This window comes from Rhinolophus hipposideros (genome assembly GCF_964194185.1).
Source record: "Rhinolophus hipposideros genome assembly, chromosome: 20".
NCBI lineage: Eukaryota > Metazoa > Chordata > Mammalia > Chiroptera > Rhinolophidae > Rhinolophus > Rhinolophus hipposideros.
The window spans coordinates 25,400,712-25,428,567 of record NC_138066.1 but is presented as its reverse complement, the minus strand read 5'-3'; the positions used below and the strand labels follow the sequence as shown (position 1 = coordinate 25,428,567).

Below are 27,856 nucleotides of genomic sequence, written 5' to 3'. Positions count from 1 at the left end.
AAAAGTATCTGTATTTCCATGCAGTATATATTGAAATGCTGTAACTTAATGGCAATGATTTAAATATTTGTCTGTCTGTCTACCTATGGTAAATCACCTATATCTATCTGCCTGCCTGCCTGCCTGCCTGCCTGCCTACCTACCTATCTATGGTGAATCACCTATCATCAACTGACTAAACTTAAGACAAACCAGTTATGATCTCAAAGCTTAGAACTATTCACCACTGCTTTGCACATCTAAACTCTAGTCTGTAACTTAATGTCAATAAATGCTGGCCTTTCTTATTTGGGACTCTTTCTTTGCTGATCAATGCATCAAGAGATGAACGCCTACCTATTTCCTGTATATTGCAACTCGTGAACTAAGTTTCTAATAAAAATTATAATTAAGTTATAAGCCAAAATTCCCAGTAAGCCAGGAAGCATTACTGGAGAGAGGGAATTGTAAGGTGACTTTTACCCAAGGAAAGCTCTTCAATTATCAGACTTGTAAATTTTTTAATTTTTTGGTGGTTTCCTGTTTATTGATGTGCCTTCTACCTTCCTCCTCCCAAGTTCAATCCCTCCCATCTATAACCAAAAAAGAAGGTAGTGAAAGCAAGGATTGTTGGTGTTCTAAGCTCCTTGGGTGGTTAGAAAAGGAACAGAAACCAAAACAATCAATGGATATGACAGAGATTGACACTCAAGGAGTCTAAAGTGGAGCTGCCTGCCTGAGGAGCTGCTGCCAAGCGGTATCAGGATAGTAGTTTATCCATATCAGTGGGTTCCAGATTTTAGTGCAGAATTACTTAGGATGCTCAAGATTTATTTTCTGGATACCACCCCCCAAAGACTGCATGGAATAGGCCTGGAAATTTGCGTTTTGGACCAACACTCCAGCTCTGACATACGTAATCCATGTACCATACTTTGAATTGAAAAACATTTATGTTTACATATGGTATTTAGGTCAAACCTTGTTTCATTCCACTAGGGATGGAATGGTTAAAAAAATAAAATAAGTAAAATATATATATATATATATATATATATATATATATATATATATATATATATATATATTCTTCAAAACTGAAATGGCTGACCATATTATCAAAGAGGCAGTCTTGGAACATTAGTGAACATCCTTATCCTTAGGTTCAACCAGATTTGCTTAATGATAGCAAATACCCAGTTCTTTTAATAATAGTCAGTGCTTTAATATGAATATTGTATCCGGTTTATTAACTCAGAAAGAATGGAGACTTATTTTATAGTCAGTGAGAACTACCTGAGTTCTGGTTGTCAGAAAAATTTTGCCCTTCTGTTTACAGAACTGTGAGTGGTCATGATTCTCAGGAATGTACCTGTGATAAGGAACAAGGGCTTACACCCTGATTCTAAACCAGGGGCCATTCTGCCCCCAGGGAACATTTGGAAATGTCTAGAAACATTTTTGTCACAACTGTAAAGGGACAGGTGCGACTGGTGCTACATCCTGCAGAGGAAAGCTCCGTCCACCCCACAAAGAATTTTCCAGCTCAAAATGCTAACAAGGCCAGGGCTGAAAAACCCTGGCTTACACCATCCAGTCTATTACAATCAAAACCCTGTGGCCAACAGAGGGCATCACATATTCGAGAAAAAAGCAAAGGAAGTTAAACACATACACATTTTTTATAACACAAAGGTTGTTTCCTAAATGTACCACAGTCCTCAGCATGCTAGAAACACTTGATAGTCTTTCACAAGCCATCTCTAAAGTATAGGATAGATTGAAATCCATCATACCAATGTATTTCTGTGAAACAGTGGTTAAACCTCTCATGTTAGGAATACGCTAAGGAGAGTTAAAAAGAAAAAAAAACTACAAATGCCTAGCTGTACCCAATGTTATGAACTGAACTCTGTGTCCCCCACCCCCACTCAAATTCATATATTGAAGCCCTAACCTCCAATGTGACTGCATTTGGAGAGAGGACCTTTAGAGAGGTAATTAAGGTTAAATGAAGTTATAAAAGGCAGGACCCTAACCCAGGATGACTCTTCTTTTTAGAAGAGGAAGACATCAGAGATTGATTCTGTGCATGCAAAGAAAAGGTCATGGGAGGACACAGTGAGGAGGCAGCTGTCTACAAGCCAGGAAGAGAGACCTCAACAAAAATTAAATTTTCCAGCACCTTCATATTGGACTTCCTGCATCCAGAACTGTAAGAGAATAAACTTTTGTTGTATAAGCCATGTAGTCTGTGGTATTTTGTTATGGCAGTTCAAACAGACTAATACACCCACAAAGATTTTGTTTCAAATGACCTGAAGTATGGGCCAGCACTGGTAATTTTCAAAAGAATCCCAAGTGAGTTAAAATACACCAGTGTTAAGAACCACTACTCTTAACACCACATTGTAGTCTAACAATGCTTAAGAGAATATTCTGTTCAGAAGAATTCTAACACTGCCCAAGATAAAAACTAAAAAGATGTATAGAATGCAACCAACTCTTTTCTCCCACTATCTTTTAGGATCTGGAGATAACATCATGTTGCCTTCAAAATATTTTGGCATTTTCATCTGTTTATGAGTTCTCCTTTTGACAACATACATGTAAATAAGTTATAGTCACCATGTAACAAGATATAAACTCAAAAGGTAAATAAAAGAATGAACATGAGGGCCGGTGGCTCAGGTGGTTAGAGCTCCACGCTTCTAACTCTGAAGGCTGCTGGTTCTATTCCCACATGGGCCAGTGGGCTCTCAACCAGAAGGTTGCCAGTTCAATTCCTCGAGTCCCGCAAGAGATGGTGGGCAGAGCTCCCTGCAACTAAGATTGAACATGGCACCTTGAGCTGAGCTGCCGCTGAGCTCCCGAATGGCTCAGTTGGTTGGAGCGCATCCTCTCAACCACAAGGTTGCCGGTTCAACTCCCGCAAGGGACGGTGGGCTGCACCCCCTTCCACTAGCAACGGCAACTGGACCTGGAGCTGAGCTGCGCCCTCCACAACTAAGACTGAAAGGACAACAACTTGACTTGGAAAAAGTCCTGGAAGTACATACTGTTCCCCAATAAAGTCCTCTTCCCCTTCCCCCCAAAAAATAAAATCTTAAAAAAATAAATAAATAAATAAATAAAATAAAAAGAATGAACATGAAACAACATGGATGGACCTTGAAAGCATTATGCTAAGTGAAATAAGTCAGACAGAAAGACAAATACTGTATGAGCAAATACTGTATGATCTCACTTATATGAGGAATCTAAAAAGGGGTCAAAAGGTATAAACTTCCAGTTATAAAATAAGTCATGGGGATGTATGTAATGTACAGTATAGTGACTATAGTTAATAACACTGTGTTGCATATCTGAAAGTTGCTAAGAAAAAAACTTTTAACTATGTATAGGGATGAATGTTAACTGGACTTATTGTGATCATTTCACAACATACACAAATATTATATCATTATGTTATAAACCTGACACCTTATATGTGAAATGTATATCAGCAAAAGAAAAAAAAAGAATGAACAGACAATGATGAAATAAAATGGGATCAATATTTTTTTCTACTTATGGAAGATGAAGTTCCAGGAAACAAACAATTCCTAATTCACTATCAACTTCTCTTTAAATTCAGAAGCGTAGTTAAGTCCACCAGAATTACATATATAAACTAAAGTTCGCTACACCACCTCGTTTTAAACAGCACCCTAAAAAAAGATGAAGTTAACAAAACAACATTCTTTTGAAACAAGTATATGCATTTGCACATAAACGTCGCACGAAAACGGAGTTAAAAAACTGTCATACCTGGTAAAATCTGGTGGAACAGGAGTGGTAACAAAGGATGCCATAGGTTTTCGATGAACTTGCTGAAACATCATGAGAATCTCTGAACTCTTAGATATCAACTCACTCTTACTACAAGACCGCAACTGCGTGAGGAAAACAAAATTACCATTCATTGGCACCTCAAAATCCTTAATAAAGAAGGATAACAGAAATTATTCTCATAAACTAAAAAAAAAAAAAAAACTGAGATAAAGTTACAAACTAAAATTTAGTTATAAATTAAAAAAAAAGCTGAGGTAAAGAAAACAGAATGAATTTCAAAGAGAATTAAAAATCTGCAAAGAACCTAGGTTTATTTATTTCCTTTCTAATAGTAAAGTCATCAAGTATATTTGATTTTAGCGCATTTTTCTGATACAGTAGGGCAAATCCAATTTTAAACAACTACAAATATATTTTAGGCTGCTACAGTGAAGCCATTATGTATATTAATAAACAAATCCCTATAGGTTGTTAGCCTTCAAACAAGGGTTTCTCAAATTGCATTCAAGGGACCACAGAAATGTTAAGATGTAACACGCACACAAAAAGTTTTAACCATAATAATAAATGTCAACTATTGAAAAAAAAAGTTTTAACTTGTACTGACTTGGGAATCACTATTTTAAATTATGCCAAAGGTAAAAAGTGAAAAATCCAACTTTAATAAAATACACCTGGTAGTTAAGACTAATTTTGTATTCACGGCAACCAGTCTGAAGTCCTAGTTCTGCCACACACTGATTATGACTCTGAGAGTCTATTTGTGTATGTAAAACTGGAATAACATCTATGCTTACTTTGCTGGGTTTGTTATAACAGTCACGAAGCTGTAGGAGAAACAGCTTTGTAATAAGGTCTTCAGAGGACACAAAGAGAAGGCAGCCCTTTGCAAGCCAAACAGATACCTCAGGGGAAACCAAACCTGCCAACACCTTGATCCTGGACTTCCAACCTCCAGAACAATTCGAAAACAAATTTTTCTTGTTTAAGCCTCCTAGTCTGTGGTACTTTGTTATATCAGCCATACCAAACTAATACACTATCAAATGACTTACAGATGATATTCACAAAAATTACGAGTACTATAACTGGGTTTTATATCTTTTCAATGAGTTCAATGACTTAATACTTATAGCTCTTATTCAAATGTTTATTGAATACATACTGTGAGTATCCTTCCTTGACCCCATTTCCTCCAAAGGGAACTCACTCCTTGAACTGAACGTTATTGTCACTATATAGTACATGTGTTTGTACAAGTACTATGGGTCTCTACATATTCATAAACAATGCTCTGAATGTTTTCAGGCTTTACATAAATACTATCAAGCTATATTACCATGTAGCCTATATTCTTCAACCAACATTGTGTTTGAGATTTAATTGTACTGATATTCATAATCTACTCATTTTGACAACTTTAAAGGATATCACTGCATGAATATACTACAATTTATTTGTCATCTTTATCAATGGACATTTAGGTTGCTTCCTATTTTTCATTTTTAAAAATAACTCTGGAGGGAAGACCCAGATGGTGCACAGCTCCTTGTTCACATATTCGAGTTTCTCTAGGACTGGCTAAAGCATACCGACAACTTTTAGCAGACAGTAGCAAACTGCTCTCCAATGTTTGCAAATTCGTTTCCATCAGCAGTGTAAAAGTTCCCTTTGCTGTACATTCTTGTCAACATTTAAATTTTTACTGATTAATTTTTGCCAGTCTAATGAGTGAAAGATAGCATTTTGTTGTCTTGGTTTATATTTACCAGTTTATCAATGAAATAAGATGGCCACTCTTATTGGCCATCTTAACATCCAATTCTGTGAACTATCTGTTCATATCCCTTGCCCACTTTTCATGAAATTGTTTTGGCTATTTATGATTGAGCTGTATTTCTTTATAAATTCCAGATAACCATTCCTGTTAAGTTTTAGGAATGACAAAAATCTTTTCCAAGTCTATGGCCTGTCAACCTAGTTTTTGAAGACTTTCTTTGTTCAAAAATTTTCAATTTTGATGCATTCAAACACTACTCCCTGTATTTTGCACCTATTGTGCCTTCAGAAGTCTTTCTCTATCCACACCAAAGATTTTCTCTTCTAAAAATAACCAAATTTTGCAATTCATATTTAAGTCTTTAACCCACCTGGAACTGAGTTTTGTGTATGGGGTAAAATGAAAATTAAATTTTATTTCCCACATGTATTGCTGTCAATATTTGTTGAAGGGTCTATCTTTCTCCATCTCCAATCATGTATCAAGTCTTCACACATACCTGGGGGTCTATTCCTGGGCTTTTTACACTATTCTGCTTGTCCGTTTGTCTGTGTTTATGTCAAAATCTGTTTCCTAATTACTATCGTTTCATATCATGTCTTGATATAAGATATAACAAGAACCCCAACTCTGTTCTTCTTTGTTTTTAATCCAGGAACGTGTTGTCTATTTGGGGCCCCTTGCTCTTTCATGCTAATATTGGAATATTCATGTGGTCTTGCCTTTTAATCTCTTGAGTTACAATCAAAGAGATTTTTCTCATAATGAAACATTTCTTTGATTAACCTTACCTGATCTTGCTTTCTTGTTTAGTTTTTTAAAATATCCCACTAATTTTGATTTGCCAGTATTTTATTTAAGATTTTAGCATTTATATTTACAGTAAGGTTGAGCTTTAATTTTCTTTTCTTACAATGTTCTTATGCCAATTGGTTATTAATGTTGCATCACTCTCCAAAGAATGAGATGTTAGCTTTCATACTTTTTGTATTCTCTAAGAAAAAACTATTATGATAAGCAACCAATATTTAAAGATTTCATAAAAATTTCCCACTAGCCTGGATTTGATGTGTTTTGAAGGAGACAGACTTATTACCAACATAATTTAATTAATGTTCCTTAGTTTAAATTATACTTTTTAAAGTCATTTTTGGTAATTACCAAAAATTTACCAAAATTTCCAAAATTACCAAAAATTTCTAGAAAATTAAGTCTTTTCATATAGATTCTATCTGAATAAAGTTGCTCTTATTTGTAAAGCACATAAAACAGTGCTTGGTATACCAGGGGTGTTAAAAAAATGTATACAAGTGGACACTTTGGTCAACGTTGCTCAAGCTGTAGTTTGCTGTAATCAGAAGTGTCTGGACACTGATGGTAACCACTTTGAGCATCTCTTGTAATTGCAGAAGTCAAACATGACTGGTATTCATCTTTTGTTATCGGTATACATTGAGTATTACAATTTTAATACAGTTTTCCTTTCTTAAAATGTGTATACATTTTTTGGCACCCTCTCTATAAATGATTTATTATAGAAATGTCCACTTGAAACCTATGTAATTTTACTAACCAATGTCACCCCAATAAATTTAATTAAAAAAAAGATACAGTAATCAAAACACTGTAGTGGGGGAAAAAATAAAAAATACATAAATAAATAAATGGAACAGAATAGGGTCCAAAATTAGACCAACATGTATGTGGACATTTAATTTTTGGAAAAAGAAATGCAAAGGCAATTCAGTGAAGAGAGGCTGATTTTAATTAATAGTGCTGGAACAACTGGACAACAATATACGGAAACAAACATACAGAAACAAAAAACCACCTTGGATCAAATACCTCACATACAAAAATAACTCAAAACGAATTAGACTTAAATACAAAGCTTGAAACTACAAAACTTTTGAAAGAATACAGAGAGAAAATCTTTGTCATCTTTGGTTATGTAAAGATTTCTTAGCTATGACACCAAAAGAACAAATTGATAACTTAGACTTCATCAAAATTAAAAACTCCTCTTCAAAAGACACTTAAGAGAATGAAAAGACAAGCCACAGACTTGAAGAGAATCTCTGCAAAGCATGTAACTAATAAAGGAATTACATACAGTTCTTTATGTAAAGAACTCTCAAAACTCAACAAGAAAACAAGTCAATAAAATGATGGGCAACAGATATGAATAGACACCTCAACAAAGAAGATACACAGATGACAAGTACAAGAAAGGCTGCTTTAACAGCATTAGTTGTAAGACAAGTGCAAATTAAAGCCACAGTGAAATACTATTTACACTCCTATGAGAATAGATAAAATTCAAAACACTGACTATTTCATGTGTTGGCAAGGATGTGGAGGTACTGATACTCTAATTCATAGACTATCAAAGGAAATATAAAATGGCATACGTACAATTACTTCAGAAAACAGTTGGTAGTTACTAAAAAGTCAATCATTTATCTACCATTTGTGTCACCTAGCCATTTCATCTTAGGTGAACCCAAGAAAAAAGGAAATGGATATATAGATTTATACATGAATATCCTCTGCAGCTTTATTTGTAAAAGCCAAAAACAGGATAGTAACCCAAATGACCATAAAGAGTTGAATGGAAAAACAAATTGTGGCATATACATACAATGGAATACTACTCAGCAATTAAAAAGGAAAGAACAATTGATGTATGAATGAATCACAAAATAATTTTGCTCAATGAAAGAAGACATAAAATGAGTACATAATGTGTATGATTCCAATGATATAAAACTCTAGAAAATGCAAACTAATCTATAATGACAGAAAGCACACAGGGGTTTGCCTAGTGGGGGAAGCACGGGTAGAAGCTGAAGGAGAGAAAAAATAAAGAAATGTGGGGGTATAACGGGTATGTTCACTCTCTTGACTCCGGTAATGGCTTCACGGGTATATACATTTGTCAGAACTTACCAAATTATATATACCCTTTAAGTACACACAATTTATCTTATGTCAATTATTTCTCAATAAAGCTTTAAAAAAAAAAAACAAAAACATAGATTCCCCAGATCCCTGCCCCTACTTCACCAGAGCTGGTTGAATTCGTCACATCACGCTAGCAGATGACTGCTGGCTTATTCCCTTGAGGGGATAAAATAAAATCTCTGGACCAGGGGAACAACATGCACAATTATGAGTGGGAGTATTGAAGAGGGTAAATAAGAGCATTTAAATAAATATTTATGTACTGAATACACCAGCCAAACAGTCAATCAAGGGTAAAGATTGAACAAAAATATTTTTGGACATACAGTCTCGAAAATTTATTCTGATTACCCTTCTAGAAAAGCTACAAGAGGAAATGTAATGCCAAAATAAATGAGCAAACCAAGAGAGTGAAAGCCATGGGAATCAGGAAACATGGGATTCAACTCAAGAAAGAAGTGAAAGGAATCTCCAGAATGAAAATAAAGAGAACAATCTCAAGAGATAGCTATGTATCAGGCATAGAGAGGAATTCAAGAATTCCAAAAACTGAATTCAAGACAGATGAATATATCAAATATTTATGTGACACTATATATTTTATTTATTCATTCACTATGTACTTCACACCCACCTGCCCCTAATCTAAAATATAAACTCTATAGGGACAGATTATTTTCCAGTTTGCCCACTGCTGTGTTCCAAACATCTAAAACAATGCCTGCTGTCTATCTGATAATTAAAATTTCATTAATAAAAATGCTAATTTTAGCATTAAGAATCACTCTGTGTAAGTAATTGGCAATACCATTCTATCTCAAAGGCACTATTTAAGTCACTAAGTCAGAAGATTTTAATGTTTTAGAGATTCCTTTGTGCTAGTCCCAGTAAAAATAATTCCATTCTTACGAAAGAGTGTAATCTAGTTACCAAACACAGGGAGAAAACTTGAGAAGAATCAGCTGATTGCTATTTCATAAAAATCCCCAGTATGGCGCACAAATCCCCAGATCTTTTGAACTTATATAACCTCTACTTAGAAAAAATTTTTAAAGCATATGGACAAAACTGGATAAAGACTTTATTACATTTAACATTTCATTACCTGGTGCTCTACCTCCTGAAGTAAGGATTCCAAAAGCTCTGTTTCTTGTGTTAGAGAAGTCTTCTGACCTATTTAAAAATAGCAAAACACTGATACTCAGGCTCATTATTGGTTTAAGAAGGAAATCAGCTTTCATTGAACATATTCAGTAACGAGGAAACAATTTTAAGAAAGCAAAACTTCATTACAGCTACCCTAAAAAATTTTCCCAGAGCTTTAAGAGGTTGAACACTGTAGTAGCTTTGACAGAGGATTTCAGAACCAACCCTAACTACAGTTTTAGACAAAATGCAATTTAGGTCTATTAAATTCATTTAAGAAACATACAATGACAACATACTTTATAAATAAATTAACGTTATTCTTTCAAAAGGAATATGGAGATCTAGAAAAGTAAACTTTTTACTCAATCAACTATTCTGAAATAATTCCTCCCCAAAATTTAACTGTGGCTTAAAAATAAGAATGTAGGCCAGATACTTATATTTATATCAGCAAAAGATATGTTCTTTGAAAAGAAGGCCCAAAGAGGAAAATAGTTTCAAGAACCTGGAAACACAGAGGGATAAAGGAATTATAATTACAGAATTATTACAGAAAAAGAAGAAACTGCTTTACATGATAAAAAAAGTCGAAAAGATAGGCATCCTTGCCTAATCAGATCATTTCTTTCTAAATTACAAAGTCTGAAGAGCTGGAAGTATATCCCATGAGGTTAGCAAAGGTTATATCAATTTGGAGTAATGCAATTTGATACAGAGGGACATTTAATAGGTGGAACTTTTATTTCTTAAAACAGTCTTTTCCTATCCTGAACAACTCACCAACCTTTACTCCTCAAAGATTGAACTTAAGAAGGCTCAAAGCACCACGTACCCCCGCAGCAGAGAAAAACACTCACCCATCAGTGTTATAAGCTTATTCTTCAGCTGTGTGTCTAACCGTGCAATCATCATCTCCACTGCATTCCGAATTTCCCGAACACGCTCATCTTTTGCATTTCTTACAGCTTCTACATTTCTTTCCTAGTAGATAAACATAATTTAATTGAAGAATTTTTAAAACAGAAGCAAACAGACATTAATCACTGTAATTATTCTTAGTCAATTGATTTCCTCTTTAAACACTATAAGCCAATAATACTTTTTAATTGATCCTATGTCATAGGAAATTCATTGCTTTAAAAAATCTGTACATTGAACTGAACCAGGAAAAAGACTCTTAAAAGTAAACAATAAATAAACAACAAGTAGATAAATAATTAATAAATAGATAAACAATAAACACGAAGATATGCAATTACAAAAAATTGGTTTCGGTAACATGTACAGAACCCATACTCAAAGCCCTAACCATATCTGATAGGAAACCACCATTCAAAAACAAAAATGTATACCAAAGCCAGTTCACATCATGTAACTTCAAACAAAAAATTTTTAAAAGCCATGTTACGCTAGTTTACAAAGTTTTTCACTTTCTTTCAGAACTAAGCACAAAAAAGGAAAAAAAATAGGTTTTTTAAAGATTGCCGAGTACATATAGATTTTGTAACAGCATACTGCAGAATATAAAATGCAATCTTTCCTATACCTATTATCATAAATACAAGTGGTGATAATTTCAACCTAGTACACTCTCCCTAATGACCAAATTATAATATTGCCAAGACAGAAGAGAAAATAAACGTAGCAAGATGAAGACCAAATATAAACCATCTCACTTGTTTACATTCCAAAATGATTTTGTAGATAGCATATATGCAACTCAAAAACACTACTTTCTATATAAAGAATGTTATAAATGATGATCTGGATCTTGATTTCTGAAGGGGTAAAATGAAAACATCTTAAGAGTGGTCTGCAAATCTCTTTAATAGCAATTGTCATTCTGGCAACTTTAAACAAAAAATATTCCAAAAGTGTATTTCGTATTGAAATGTTTCAAAGTCTATTGCATTTTCACATAGAAATAATATTATAAACGGTAAATAGCTGTTTGACCCATACAGTAGCTGAAGAGTAGTGTTAAATATTACTTTCAATTCTGCAGGGTTCTAATTTAGAACATCAAAAATAATTCATTACTTGGTAACAGAAACTCCCAAAAGCTGGGGATCCAAAGAATGAATGACTTAATAACTTTGTCAAAATCAATGTTGACTCTATAGCAAACAGGCTTATTTAACTCATTAATCAATCCTCTATTCCTACATAAAAAGAGGCAATTCGTTGGCTCCAACTGCAGAATAGACCAGGGGTTTGGATCCAAATTCCTCTGCTAGTCTGAACTTGGTAAGACTGACTATAAATATATCCTGGAATTTTCAAATCTTGACTTCAACATCTAATTGATCTATATTATAAAACTATATAATATAGACTGTAAAAGGAATAATGATCTTTTAGTAATTGTCTTACCACTTCTTGAACTAAGCTTATCAATTCCATGAGACGCCGACGAAGTTTGGCTACCTCTTCATTCACTTTAGTAACATGTTGCTCATAAATTTCCGCCAAAGGCTTAAAGGTATGTCCACCGTGCTGTTTAAATTAGTAAGAATAGTTTTAGACCATTTTCAAACATCTCATCTGCATTTACATTCCTTTATTAACAGTTTATGGGTACTAATAAACCGGTAAATATTTCCAAATGAATTTTATCTTTTTGGTTGCATTTACTTTATTAAAACAAGCCGGAGCTTTCTTAAAATCACTTGGCCCAGGTAGGAAATCCTTCAACTGTGGATAAAGGCACTTAGCAAAATATTTACACTTATCTAAAAATCTTCACCCATTAAAAAGAACCAAAATCCTTAACCATGGCCCAGAGCATCTGACACAACCTTAATTGCCGCTCTTCTCTTGGTCAGCACCAGCCTTCTTCCATGTCCTTGAACTTCTTCCCACCAGGCCTTTCCAAAAGTAACTCCTGCTTATTCAAAAGTAATTCTCCTTCATCTTCCCTCCTCCAACTCTCCACATCTTAACTCCTACTTGAGGTTAGCTCAAACTTACAGTCAGATCCTATAGTTATCCACTCTTATCAGCACTGTATACTTACTTATTCCTAGTATCTACCACAACAACAAAATACAGAACTAGTTGATATCTGTCTTGTTAACCTCTGAACCCCCAGTCTATAGCACAATTGAATAATTACAAAGACTCTTAAGGAAAAGATTCATGGTACACTATTAGCAAAAGCAATGAACTCATTCCTCATGTTGCAAAGAATTACTGTGAAGACAGAAGGCCTCACAAATCCAGCTGTATTCAAAGAACAATGTTTTGGAGCTAACAACCTAAAACCATTTTTTCCCCCAATTTTAGTACTGTAATTTATAATACTCTGGATTGGTAAATAGAAATTTCTATTATAAGAAATTTCCTATAATAGATATGCTCTTATTAGAAGTGTCCTGTTCAACCAAAACAGGTTGGTCTCTAAAGAGAAAAAAGATGTGGATTTTTGAATGTCCACTTGAAGTATGTAAAAGAATGTTTACACTGCTTTTTACAAAACCTGTTTATTTAAGTACTAAAATTGTGGGAACTGAATTTTTTCCAGTCAGCACATTGGTATTCAAATTCCAACAGAATAGTCTCTGAATTGAGCTCTACTCAACCAACTTGCCTGTCATTCTCACTCTAAAACATGCTAACTGATGCCCAAAGAGATCAACTGTCATTGCTAACAGACACCTCTAGATGCTTACACACTTCTTCTCCCACTATGACCAACTTTTTCCACCAAGAATCTACTATGTTTATTCTCAAACCTATTTATGCTAACTGTACTTATATTACTGTAAGTATATAATTTAATATGAACTAAACGATAGAACACAAATGTAAAATAAAAAGCTATTTCTAGGAATACTAACTAGAATGTTTTAGACTTAATAAAGCTAGGTTACCTTAAAAAACTTACTTCTGAATTAGATTGGAAAAGAATAAATAAACAAACCATAAAATCTAGTTGTTTGCATTCATATTTTCCACAAATATCCAAGTTGTTGTTCCACTTTAAATAAACCAAAATTAGAAATTGTTGTCAGGACATCAGATCAACTGACCTTTACCAAAGAAAAGACCTCAATCCTACAACAAGAGATTTGCAAATGAATATATGTTTTATAGGGTTTCATTTAAAAGAAAATATTTACATCAAAATCTCCCACAAAAGTTGTTTTTCTGGAATAACAGAAGGAACAATGCCTTCTGCTATAAAGTAGAATCATTTAGTTTTCATTCTACAAATAGAGCAAAATATTATTTTTTACATAAATCAAACAAGTATTCCATGCTTTCTAGTCTCTAAAAATAATATGCTGAATTTGTTCTGCTCACCATTCCTCCCCAGAGTGCACACTGATGGCAGATACACTTCTTACAAGTCCAGCAAAATACACTAAGTTTTTCATGGTGATTTTCACATCTATATATCATGAAAAGAAAATACAGTTATAAATTAAATAAATTAAAATTGGAAAATAATTACCTCAACAAATTCCTAAGATAGGGCAAACAGGTTAGTCAACTTTAAACAATTACGTCTCAGGAAACATAATATAAAATGTATTCCATGGCTTCTGTGAATTAAGCTGAACAATTACATGGGAACACAATTTTTTAAAGTATTGTTTTCATTAATCTCTAATGACTTACAATCACATGAAAAATACAGACTAGTTTCTGAATAAAGTACAAATACAACATCATTTCCTAGCATCACTATAGATAATAAATCCTAGCCTACTACTACATTTTTGGGCAAATCAGATTATGTGTTTATACCTGCATGAGTATGTACGCATGCACAAATACTTTTCCCACACGTGGCCCATGCTAACAATAATCAAGACACATGATTAACTGAACAAAGTAATACCAGATCCTCATGAGAAATAAACTCAATTTTTAAGTTTTCCCTTAAGCTAGATATCCACATGCAAAAGAATGAAGATGGACCTGGTTAAATACTGAATTGCATCTATCCCCCCAAATTCCTATGCTGAAGCCCTAATGTAACTGTATTTGGAGATAGGGCCTTTAAGGAGATTATGTTAAATGAGATCATAAGCATAGAGTCCCAACCCAACAGAACTGACGTCCTTACAAGAAGAGAAAGAGACGTCTGGAGTGTACAAGGAAAGGCCCTGTAAGGACACAGAAGGAGCCATATCCAAATCAAGGAAAGGTTACCAACCATGACAATACCTTGATCCTGGACTTGGAGCCTGCAAAACTGTGAGAAATTAAGTTTCTACTGTTTAAGTCATCCCATCTATGGCACTCTTATGACAACCCTAGCAGACAAATACCATTAGCTTATAGCATATACAAAATTTAACTCAAAATGAATCAAAGACCTAAACGTAAGTCCTAAAACTATAGAACTCCTGAAGAAAACATAGAAGAGCTTTATAATATTGGATTTGGCAATGATTTCTTAAATATGAAACCAAAAGCACAGGCAACAGAATTAAAAATACATAAACTGGACTGCATCAAAACTAAAAACTTCTGTACATCAAAGGACACAATCAGCAGAGTAAAAGGACAATCTATGGAATGAGGGAAAATATTTGCAAATCATATATCTGATAAGGAGTTAATATCCAAAATCTATAAAGAACTCCCTCAACACAACTCCCGCAGAAAAACAACCCCAAAACAAAAACCTGATCAAAATATGGGCAAAGGACTTGAACAGACACTTCTCCAAAAAAGATATACAAATGGCCAACAAGCATATGGAGAGATGCTCCACATCCTAATCATCAGGTAAATGCAAATCAAAACCACAATAAGATAGTACACCTCACACCTATTGTGATGAATGGCTATCATCAAAAAAACAGAAAACAAGTGTTGGCACGAATGTAGAGAAACTGGAGCCCTTGTACAGTTGGTACAAACGTAAAATTGTGCAGCCACCATGAAAATCAGTATGGCAGTTCCCCAAAATACTAACACCCATGTTCACAGAAGTATTATTCACAACAGCCAAAAAAGTAGAAGCAATCCACATGTCCATCGATAGATAAATGGATATACAAAATATACACATGGTGAAATATTACTCAGCCTTTAAAAGGAAGGAAATTCTGACATATGCCACAACATAGATGAACCATGAGGTCATTACACTAAGTGAAGGAAGACAGTCACAAAGAGACAAACACCAGATGATTTCAGTTATATTAGTATCTAGAGTGGTCAAACTCATAAAAAAAGAAAGTAAAATATGGTTGCCAGGGGCTGGAGGGAGGTGACACTGGGAGTTATTGTTTAATGGGCAGAGAGCTTCAGGTTTGCAAGATGAGAAAGTTCTGGAGATGAGTTGTACGACAATGTGACTATATCTAACACTACTGAAATGTACACTTAAAGTAGTGAAGATAGTAAATTTTGTGTGATGTGTACTTAACTACAGTAAAAAAATTTTTTTTTTAAGTTTTCTCTTGCATTTCAAGGAGACATAGTTGCATTTATTTTTTTAGAAAACTTTTCACTAATGAAGTACACTGAACTTAGAGAAATTACCTAAATAGGTCTACATTTTATATTCTCATTTATAAGTAATCTGAGTATCAAATAGAAAATAAAAGAATGAAGAAACAATCATATTAGATACGGTCTGGAAGCTCATTTAACATGATTTCCACACCACCAAATTTAGAAGATAGCTTTTATAATAAAGGAAATTTATCAGAACAATTCTTAATCAATGGCTTATATGCATCTTCAGCAAACCCAGGGGGAGCCAGTAGGCATCAAGAGGCACAGAAGAGAGATCAGTGGATTAGCAAACTGGTAGTTCCACTCCTTTTATGAAAGACTCTAATAAAAGAAGCCAATCAAGAGTTAGAACGATCTTTCCAAACAGTGATACCCATACCGCGCCAGAAGCAAAATACCTAAGTGTTCACCTATGAAACTAAAAGAAAACTTTCGAAAGGTTTCACTAAAATAGCAAATGGTAAAATCTATGAAATACTTGAACACAGAACTTGAGGACGTACTTGTCCTTTTCATTTTCTTCATGTTTGGTGAGACTACAGAGTTGAAGAGTATCAAGCTGCTGCGTTACTTCTTCTGCCCAACGACAGTTTACTAATTCTCGTAGCTGGAGTGGAGCCCTGGAGAAAAGATGTATACATGTATTCTAACTCAGGAATTTGAGATTATTTCCTAAAACAAACACATTCCAAAGGTAAATATGTGAAGTGCTGGATGCATTAATTAACCCTGTGGCAGGGAATCCTTTCACAATGTATACATATATCAAATCATCACATTGTACACTTTAAGTATCTTACAATTTTGTCATCTCAATAAATCTGGAGCAAAATTATCAAGAAAAAATAAAACACATTCCTCAAAATAGAGCTCACAATTCATGCATACCATATTACTATTAAAATAATAACAAAGACACAATGAAAAGTATGCTTTGTAACTTCACATGTATTTATTTTCACATTAATGTATGATTTACAAAAAAAAAACCAAGATTGGCAATTCAGAGTACAGACTGATTTCTTAATTGCTTAGTATAAAGCTGTACTGTCCAAAAGGATAGCCACTAGCCACATGTGACTTCAAATTAAAATTCAAATGAATTAAAATTTAAAAAATAAAATTTCATTACACAATCAAACCCGACATATTTCAAATGCTCAAATGCCACATGTAGCTAGTGGCTAACGAATTGGATGGCAAAGCTATAGAACATTTCCATCATTACTTCATAGTGTACGTCTTCTTAAAAATTAATCTAAAAAAATTAATAAGTGAAGAAAAATGGGCTGGCAAAGTAAAGAGTAGTTTAGAACAAAAAGAAATACAAATGGCTAAAAATATTTCCAAACACGCTCAATTTCAATTATTTTTTAAAAAGCATATTAAAAACGAGATACCATTTTTTACTTAGCAAAATGACCAAAAAAAAAAAAGATAGATTGTTAATATACAGTACTGGCAGGAATGTGAGGAAAAGGCACTTTCATGTCTTTTCTTAAGAATGTAAAATGGTAAAAACATTTCCTTCAATGCAATCTGGCATAAACAAAAGTGGAAACAATCTAAATATCTCTCAATAGAAGCATAAATAAATCAATGCATAATCACATAATAGATTCAAACGTTTTTAAAATGCGTAAATACCATCAAGAAAGGTGCCACCATATTTTACATGAAAAAAAAGCCAATAGCAAAAGAAGAGTAACATCTGTCTTTCATGAAAACATGTACGTGTATACATACCAGTATACACACAGAAAAATGTTTAGAAGAGTAGATAACAAATCTAATAATTTCTTCTGAAAGTGTTGTTTCATGAAAACATTAGATGGGGAGTAACATAATCAGACGACTTGTTATTTATATATATAAGCTACTCTATCTGGATTTTTTGAACCAGAAATCTTTTTAATTTCTTTTAATTATAAAAGTAAGTTAAAAGCTACATTTGCTATATTAAGACCGAGCATGTGTCTCCAGACCTAGTTCTCTCCCTAGGTCTGGTTTTACAAATGCTGGTTATAAACCAAGTTAAAAAAAAAAAAGAAGCTACACAATGATCTTCCAAAAGAAGGTAAACAATGTAATGCATTCTACATAATTCTAAGTCAAATTAATTTGTTTTGCACTGCCATATCTATACAGATTATTTTCTTTTCAACTGTATTCAAACAGGAGAAATGTAGCAGCAGATTGCCTAAAGATTTTTATGAGTACTAGGGCATACTCTGACTCCATCACATTATTTTTTCAATTCACAAATAATCGTAACAAAACACTTACCGGCAATGAGGACACTGAGCTCTCTGCTCTGTCAGCCAGCGCTAAGGAGGCAAAAAAAATTAGATTTTTGATTGCGGAAAGACCATTACTTTAATTTGTACATACTGAATACTTAAATATCAAATTTAATGAGTTTAACTCTCTAGTGCCTACATTAATTATAGAGATACTTATAGAAACAGGAAGCAATCTATTGTCTCCCTCTCATTATCGTGACCTGGACAAACTTTCAAAGGGACAGAACTAATTCCAAAATAGTTTAGAAGCTATTCTTTCATAGGAAAGAAAGTGATCCTAGGACTATCTGGATCTTACAGGAAAGATGTGAATAATCCTCACAAAAATGATGATAGTGGCATCGCCATCTCCAAAAATAAACTACAGTGATGATTTACTTCTAACTAACCTATTATAAAATCCCTGAGGAAACTTAAGTTACTACTATATTCCTTTTTAGAAAAGCAAACTAATTTTGAAGTATATACAAATTAGACCTAAAACATGAATAAGCAATAGAGCAAAACCTTTTTTATGTCTTCAAAAAGTTCTATAGTTCAGTAACAAACACCTATATAACTTGGTTTCCTCATAATTATAAAAAGGTTTTACAAGAAAATAATGTCTCTATTAAACCTCCAATTCTATTAATTTAATAGTTTTAATTATTACTGGATAGGGAGGAGTTTTATACCATATGCAAAGGAGATGCTAAGATTTTCTGAATACCTTTCCAAAAACAACAGCTTTATGGTTAAATATTTTATGTTTTAATAGACTGGTACATAGGTTCAGAGGTAAATGACTAATTATGTAATTCTACACCTATGTATTCCCATTACCTGGTACTTCCGTTTATCCTTTGTACTTCTATAAAACAACATAAGATTTTACCTAATGTCAAATAATTAATCGAGAAAGAAAATTCCCAAGGAAACCGTACAGGACAATAAAAGATTAAAGACACTGGGGGGAAAGGTACTTCACTGCAATAAATAAATATAGCTGGAAGAAAAAGAAAATAGATGGAAAAGGATTCCTCCATTCTTAATAACCTTGAAAAGTATTTCTTTGGTCCCTTGGCAAACAAGATTTGGGTCAGGTTTCTTCCCCTGAAACAATGCTCTGCTAAGGTCATAGCACCCCTCCAGGGCTGATCTCATCCCACACCACTCGAACCTCCTCTTCTACCTCACCCTAAGGGACCCAGCAAGGTTAAGCCTTTAAATATATGTCTGGTCTCTCTCTGCCCAGGATGTATGTCAACACCTCTCTTCAACTGGGTTATTCCTATTCATCCTTTACATTTCAATTTATATGTCACTTCTCCAGAAAGCTTTCCATGACTCTCTACAGACTATTTTAGATACCATTGCCATGCTCTATAACAGCAATCTATACTTCCACCTTCATTTGCTTATAACACTTTATTACACTGACTTATTTGTTGGTCTCCTCTCCTATGATAGACTGTAAGCTCTATAAAATTTGGGACCATAATATGAAGTGACCAGTCCATAATTTTTAATATTCTCCTCCCTTCCAAACAAGTTTACTACTGCAATATCATGTTTTCCCGAAAATAAGACTAGGTTTTATATTAATTTTTGCTCCAAAAGATGCATTAGGGCTTATGTTCAGGGGATGTGATCCTGAAAACCATGCTAGGGCTTATTTTCTGGTTAGGCCTTATTTTTGGGGAAACACAGTATATACTATTCTTGGCATCATGTTTGTGTATTTGCTTATCCAGTCCCTCCTTCAATGTGCTGTCACATGGGAATGTCCATTGATTATGTCCATAAGCTGTTCCTGCTTATCCCAGGCTAGTAGCCTTTCCCTTCTCTGAATACATGTGGCATTTTTACCTTGTATTTCATAATCTAACTTAAACACAAAATAAATATGGCAATTTTAATACTTTGGGAAAAACAATATTTCTTCCAAACCAAAACCAAAGGTAAGAAACAGTAAACAATATTAATGCACAATATTAAAGAAACATCTTTATAGCAATTCCTCCACGTTTAAATGAAAAATCAGTCTCTCTCCATTAAATGGAAGAATCACAAATTTTAGAAAGTATTCAGACCTCAGTCTGATTCCTAGCTCTGGCATTTACTAATCACGAGATACTAGACAAATGACTGAGCTCAAGTTTCTTTGATTCTACAACATGACCATGTGGGATTTATTCCTGGAATGCAAGGATAGTTCGACATACAAAAATCATTCAGTGTAATACATCACATTAATAAAACGAAGGGAAAAAACACATAATCCTCTCAATTGATACAGAAAAATCTAATATCCTTTCATGATAAATACAACTCAAGAAATAGGAATAGAATGAAACTTCCTCAATTTGATAAAGCCCATATTGAACAAAACCATAGCAAACATCATATTCAATGGTTAAGACTGAAAATTTTCCCCTTAAGCTCAGGGAAAAGACAAGGATACCCGCTTTTAACACTTCTAGTTAACATACTACCGAAAATTTCAGCCATAGGAATTAAGCAAGAAAAAAAAAAAAAGCACCGAAAATGGAAAAGTAGTAAAATAATTTGTTTGCACTGACATAGTCTTATATGTAGAAAACCCTAAAGATTTCACAAAAAACTATTAAAGCTAAAAAATTCACCAAAAATCCATGCACAAAAAACACTTGCATTGCAATATAAAAGCAAAGAGGAAATAAAGAAAATACATTTACAATAGCATCAAAAAGAGTAATAAATTTAGGAATAAATTTAATCAAGGAGTTGAAAGGTTTGTACATGGAAAACTACAAAACCTTGCTGAAAGTAAGTAAAGAAGTCCTAAATAAATGGAAAGACATCCCATATTTAGGGATTGATTTACTATTGTTAAGATCGCAATACTACCCAAAGCAATCTACAGAATCAATGCAATTTCTATTAAAAAAACCCATGGTGCGTTTTAGAGAAGTTTAAAAACCCAATCTAAAATTCAAATGGAACCTCAAGGGACCCCAAATGAACAAAGACTAAAAAGAAACAAAAAAGAGAGAGAGAAAAGCAAACAGTCTCAGGGGACTCCAAATAGCCAAAAAAATCTTGAATTTCCTGATTTCAAAATTTACTACAAAGCTACAGTAATCAAAACAATTTGGTACTAGACAGAAATAGGAAACTGGTACTGGACAGAGCCCAGAAATAAACACAAAAGGACAAATCTTACACGATACCATTTATATGAGGTGCTTAGACTAGCCAAACTCAGACAGACAAAAACAATAGTGGTTAACTGACAGGATTTAAAAATCATTAGTGTGGGATGGCCGGTTAGCTCAGTTGGTTAGAGTGTGGTGCTTTTAATAAGGTTGCCAGTTCGATCCGCACCTGGGCCATTGTAAGCTGCGCCCTCCACAACTAGATTGAAAGAACTACTTGACTTGGAGCTGATGGGTCCTGAAAAAACACACTTAAAAAAATAAATAAAAGTTTTTAAAAAAAAGAGCTAAGAAAAGACATTGAAAAGTTTAAAAAAAAATCAGAGTGTAAGAGATTTTAAGGTTGAGTGACTGGTAGAATAGAACAAAAAGAAAGAAGTCAAAAGAGTCAATTTGAGAAACTAACAGGAAGAATTTGATCTGGAAAAAAGCTCAAGATGCTGGAAGGACAATCAGATAAGACATTTATAGGTGAAGGAATTAACGCTGAAGGAATAGATTAGGAGCCATACACACAGAGGTGATACTTAAACCTGCAAGAGTAAATCAAATTTCCTAAAGTAGACAAAATTTTCCCATAAACCTCAGAGTAGAGAATTCCAGCAGCAATATTTAAGAAATATATGCCTTTGAGGAGAAGGGAGAAGACATAACGTGAAATGAAGAATCAATGAGGTATAAGGTAATAATCAGCGGTCATATGTATGTATACTGAACCTTCATCAAAAGAGGGGAGTCCACATCCAGCCTCTACCACTTAATTAACTAGTGACAGAGGCCAATTACTTAATTTCTTTAGCCAGTTTCACCATTTATAAAACATAAATAAAGATATGTGTATCAGTTGCTACTTTAACAATAGAATAATACAACACCTTATAAGGATAATATTTTATAAAAATTACTTTTTAGCTTATCTCATGCAATGCCACAACCATCCTATGAAGGTCTTGTTACTCACATTCTAGAGCTGAGGAAACAAAGCTAAGAAAGACTGAGTCTCAGTTTGTAAGTGGGAGAATCAGCATAGTTTATAACTTAGGTCTTCTGCACACAGTGTAGTGGCACAGAACACAGGTGCCAGAGCCAAACTTCCTGGGTTCAACAAATTCAGCTCCATCATTTACTAGCTGTGTGACTGGAAGCAAATGATTTTCATGTTAGAACTACTGCTCTTCACAAATGGGTATTTATCTTCCTTTGGCAGAAATAAGGAACCACAGAGAAATTCTGAGGTGAAGAGCATGTTAGATGGCTTTGATTTTCTCAGGAAAGGAAATAATCTACGTAGAGTAATGTGGGCAGGGGAGTTTTCAACTGTGGTCTGTAGCTGTGCTATTGAATCCTCATACACAACCAAAATAAGTTCTGTTTTACATCTTAAGCCTCCTTTGACGGGTTCACCTGCATTCAAGTTTTAAAGCCACTGGACTATATTCCTCTCTAAGAAGATTATGAGATTTTATTCTTTGCCTTTGAACCCATTACTAGCTTTTTTTCCATCTTACCCATCAAACAAGTATAAATTCTCTCTCCTGAGTCTCATAGCATTTTATGCCTCTTTATGACACACTCTTCAATATAAACACAAAAGCCATTCTCTCGAGTAGATTTAAGCTCTTTCAGGGCAGGCACTTAGTCATTTATCTTGTATCCCTCAACCCCAAACACAATACAGGCAAGCACTTTGTAAGTGCTTGTTAAATATATACAGTGAGTAAAATATATACAGTGATTTAATAATGTGAATATACTAAAATTACAGTGAGCTTTGGTTTCCAGACATTTCATGGCAGTTATCCCTTGATGGTTATTCATCTCCATAATATGAAGCAATATACATTGATGGTCTCCTATTAAGGAACATTCATTTAAGACATTTTTTAAAAAGAGCATAAAATGTAAAATAAGGAAAAAATAAAGGAAACAGCTGACTTTTACAATATATCCTACATATATTAAATGCATGCAAAATCATACAACTTACCCTGATACAGCTGAAACAACAAAGCTTGGAGCAATGAGGACACAGGCGAGCATCCCGCAATTTCTCCATACAAATGAAACATCGGAAAACCTCAGCAATGCTCTGAAAATGAAAGATGTAAGGTCCACCAGATTAGGCTACTGAATCAAGAGTAAAAAGCATGCTTAAAATAATTTACTTGACATTAACATTTATTTTTGGCTGATAACTCAGTTTTAACTATATTACATATCAGGACTTGGTTAGTCAAGGTCCAGAGTACCTTAGAACATCTCCTGGAAAAAGTGATTCCTTTTTTCTAAGCTTCACAATGGTTCCATTTTAAGGAAAGACTATGAAATGCAAAGATAGACTTATGCACAAATATTTTCATTGAATCATTAATTATAACTGCAAGAATCTGGCCATAGCCCAAATGTCCATGGCAGTTAACATAGACTATAACACAGTCACTACAAATATTTCTTGATTTATTTAATGATACAGAAAAAATGCTTGTGATGTATAACAGTAAGGAAAAAAGGGCAGACTATATAATTACATTAACGATATGAACTTTTAAGTTTTTCCACAATTCCCCTAGGGGAATGAGTTACCTTTATAATTTACAAAAGTCTTAAAAAGATACGTATCCTAACAGCAGTGTACTTTGATCAAGAAACCAATCCAGAATCCAGAAATTCGAATTTCTGCCCTGATGCCGCAACCAACTAGCTACTTCTTTGAGACTGGCATTCTGGCCCTATTGAAAATTTGGCAGCAGCTTTAGCAATGCTTTCAAAAGAAAAAATAAATTACGTAAATAGAACAGTATTATCTTTGCAAGCCTCAGATGAATCAATTTAGGAAGTAACTGACAAGAAAAGATACAATTAAATATAGGTTATTATCTGTTTTATTTTTACAGTACTCCCATTTATTTTTACTCCATTCCAGGAAAATTAAACTCTCCTAAAAGATAAACCTGTGAGGAGCAGGCGCTGACGGGTAGGACAAGACCACTGGGTGAACTAGTTTCAAGCGGAATGCCCAGTCATACAATTGCCCTTACTAAGCAACGATTTAATATTTTAGTATCTGGAAAGCTCAAAATTTGACAATTATTATACAATTATGTCAAATAATCAATCTTTGCTTAATGTCCCTAGCCTTTACGTAATCATCCCAACCATGTGAAATCACAGCTTACAAGGCTCAAATATAAAAAGAAAAAAATACATATGGAGAGAGAGAGAGAGAGAGAGAGAGAGAGAGAGAGAGAGAGAGAGGAGATAGGTTGTTCTGGCAAACTACAACCAAATAAGATAGTTAGGAGTATATATACCCTCATTCAATCTAGGAAGGGCAGAAGTCTGCAAAATGTACCCTGGGAGGAATAATCACCCATTCGGAGGGAGACTTGGATCTGCGCATCAACTAGCAAAAACTGGTTGAGTGGCAGGGCACGTCCATCTGATGAATTTGCAGTTTTGCTCTGCACAGGCTGTGTTTGCACGTACCCCGTGGGGATGAGTACCAGTGCCAAAACCACCTGAAAACTCCAGGGTAGGTACCACCTGACTGCGGGAACCGTCAGGGCGCAACCACCTGGAGGGCTGAAGAACACGGTCCTTCGCACCTGGCCAACCTTCTCGGCGGCGGCAGCGGCAGCGGCGGGGTAGGATGCCCTAACAAAGATAGGACTAGGGCGAGGCGTCCCGATTAAAGAACTCTCAGGGGGTGGTGGGGGAGACTAACCACCACCCTCCTCAACCACCCTCACCTCCACGCTTTGTTCATCCATTGCCTCCGACTCTCGGCGGGGACCTCGGCGACCGGCAGAGTCCGTGGTCTGACCTATTAGGCGCCGACTCGAGGTCGCCAGGTCAAATCGCAGCGGAGTACAGCCCGGCGCCCACCTCAGGGGGCTCCGACGACCGCCCCACCTGTGCGCCCCATGGCTTCGGGTTCGACACCAGCTACCCCCACTTCGCCATTTTTATCCGCGCGCCCGCCCTAGGGCGCAGTGGGAGGGCGATCAGTGGCCGTAGCTCCCTCCTCGGGACTCAGCAGCCCGCCAGCGACCGCAAGGCAGCCTCGGCCACGTGACGATGGCGGGCGCGCGCGTATCGAACCGCGGCCGAAGCCCCGCGGCACTGGTCTCCCGCTAAGCAGGCGCTGCAGGAAATTCACAAACACCAACGGTAACCAGGGCAGCTGGAGGCGGCGCGGGAAGGCGCTGCCGCGCATGCGCACTAGACGTCGCGTTAGTGAACTGAGAGGCTGGCACCTAGTTCCCGCGGTGCGGGGGCGCACACGAGATTTGGAAGCTCGCTGCTGCATTGTTGCCTGCCTCCGACCCCGGGCTAGCGCAGGCGGCGGAGAGCGGGGCGCTGGGCTGCGCCCCGCCCCTTTAGGGGAGGCGGTGCTCCACTGATGTCAAACTTTTGCGCGCGAGTGGGGCCAGCTGGAATGCTTGTAGAAAACGCGAACTCCGGAGCCACACCCCTAGGTATTCCGACTTCGTGATTCTAGGGTGGGGCCCCACGAAATCCGCGCTTTCAACAACCCTTCTCGATGACTAGGCTGCTGTTACCCGCCCTTTGAGAAACTGTGTTGCAGAGGCTTCCTGACTAGTGGTCCTTTTTCTGCGAGGAAGCGATCTCAGATTTTTTAAGGCTTCCGCTGCACCAATGGAAGCAAAGCTCCAGATTGTGAAGGCTAGAGCAGTGCAGTTTCTCATCTCGGGGGTGGGATGACGGAACCATAGATTGTGTAGACATTAGACGCACACACTTCACCTCATCTTGCATTTCTTGCCACTTGAGATGTGCTGTCTCTATGAGACGATGGGACGTGTCAAAGGGTATCACCTGTATTCGGCTTGCCTATATTGGTGACTGCTTTCTACAGTTTTCTAGCGTAACATAGGTGTTCAAGTATTTGCAGGAATTGAAGGTGTGAGACGAAGGGTGTGCGTCAAATTCTTCATGTGAATTTATTTTTTTCCTTTCTGGTTTGTTGCAAACTATTACACTTAGCCTAACCTAGAATGCAGGTGTAGAGAAACACAATAACCTAGAAAGTTCTTGAATATCAAGGCATTTGGACTTTCATTCATAAGTAGTAGGCAACATTTTTAACTACGTGAGCCATGGACAAAGATATTTTAGGAAGATTGATCTGTGACTGAAAAATTCTTTCACCAAAATTTATGGACAGGAACTTCCTTACTATTAATTGCCTGAGTACTGGAGAAAAATCAATGTTACTGTGGTGTGACTTATTTTTCTGTAATTTAAAAAAGGGGGGCTTTCTCTTCTTGAAATATTCAAACTAGACAGGACAATTTTAACTGCAGATACTCTCCCAACCCCGTTTGTCAGCTATTGTAAGTTTGTCAATGGGGAAATACTCCACAAATTTTTTACATTATATTAAATAATTCTATAACCTACATAACTAACATTTGATGCATTTTTCCTAGTCTTTTCAATACCTCATTTTTACTTGTGTATGGAAATATAATTTATTGAAGGATCAAGTGTCAAACCCAAATATCTCATTGTGCTTCGCAACCATCCTGACACATAGAAGTGATTTGCTCAGGGTCACACAGCTAGAACTAGGGTTTGCAGGCGGCAATTCCCACCTGTTCTCAGGAATTTTTTTTGTTTTCCCAAATCCTGAGAAAAGTTGGTCAAGAAATCGGGAAAATTGGCTCCTTGAACCCAGGTGGTTGGTAGTATCGGCTGTCACTTTGTGGAAACAATTCATTGTGGAGAACAGAAAACAGTTTATATATTGGGATTCAGGAAAGGGAAAGCAAAAAAAAAAATTCCTGAGAACGACGGGAATTCCCACCTGGAAACCCTAGCTAGAACTCAAAACATGCTATTTACATCTCAGGTATGATGTCAAAGCCCAGTCTGAACTACAAAACTGCAATATCTGCTTCCCCTCTCTACCATTTAACGTCAGCATTTCCCAGAACATTAATAATTTATTGGTTCCTTGACCTCTTATTGCATAGATACACCATGATTTACTCTATTTACCTGCCATTAGTCAGATGTGTTTATTGCTATTATAAACAACCCTGTGATTAACATCAAGGGTTAACATTTCTATCAAGATCTGTCCCTACTTTGGACAATTGCCTTATTGTCAAGTTATTTAAAAATAAATAAGGAAACACACACAGACACACACACGCACAAAACTG

General features: G+C 35.5%; 1 protein-coding gene across 4 annotated transcripts in view; it reads right to left on the bottom strand.

The window, feature by feature from the left end:
* The window catches only part of TRIM37 (tripartite motif containing 37), a 238,113-nt gene extending 212,249 nt beyond the window's left edge, over positions 1-25,864 (bottom strand). For 3 of the 4 annotated variants that reach the window (XR_013991978.1, XM_081029027.1, XM_081029029.1), the window contains exons 1-9: positions 25,415-25,856; positions 23,653-23,754; positions 18,473-18,513; positions 16,690-16,806; positions 14,012-14,099; positions 12,080-12,202; positions 10,564-10,687; positions 9,663-9,730; positions 3,790-3,914 (exon numbers count right to left, since the gene is read on the bottom strand). Coding sequence is in view for 3 of the 4 variants with exons in the window: in XM_081029027.1 (XP_080885153.1) it covers positions 3,790-3,914; positions 9,663-9,730; positions 10,564-10,687; positions 12,080-12,202; positions 14,012-14,099; positions 16,690-16,806; positions 18,473-18,513; positions 23,653-23,754; positions 25,415-25,435 (809 nt within the window). In the remaining variant the exon portion in view is untranslated. Of the gene's footprint in view, positions 1-3,789; positions 3,915-9,662; positions 9,731-10,563; positions 10,688-12,079; positions 12,203-14,011; positions 14,100-16,689; positions 16,807-18,472; positions 18,514-23,652; positions 23,755-25,414 lie in introns of all 4 variants that reach the window. The other variant, XM_081029028.1, reaches the window with a different exon arrangement.
* Positions 25,865-27,856: the final 1,992 nt, after the last annotated feature.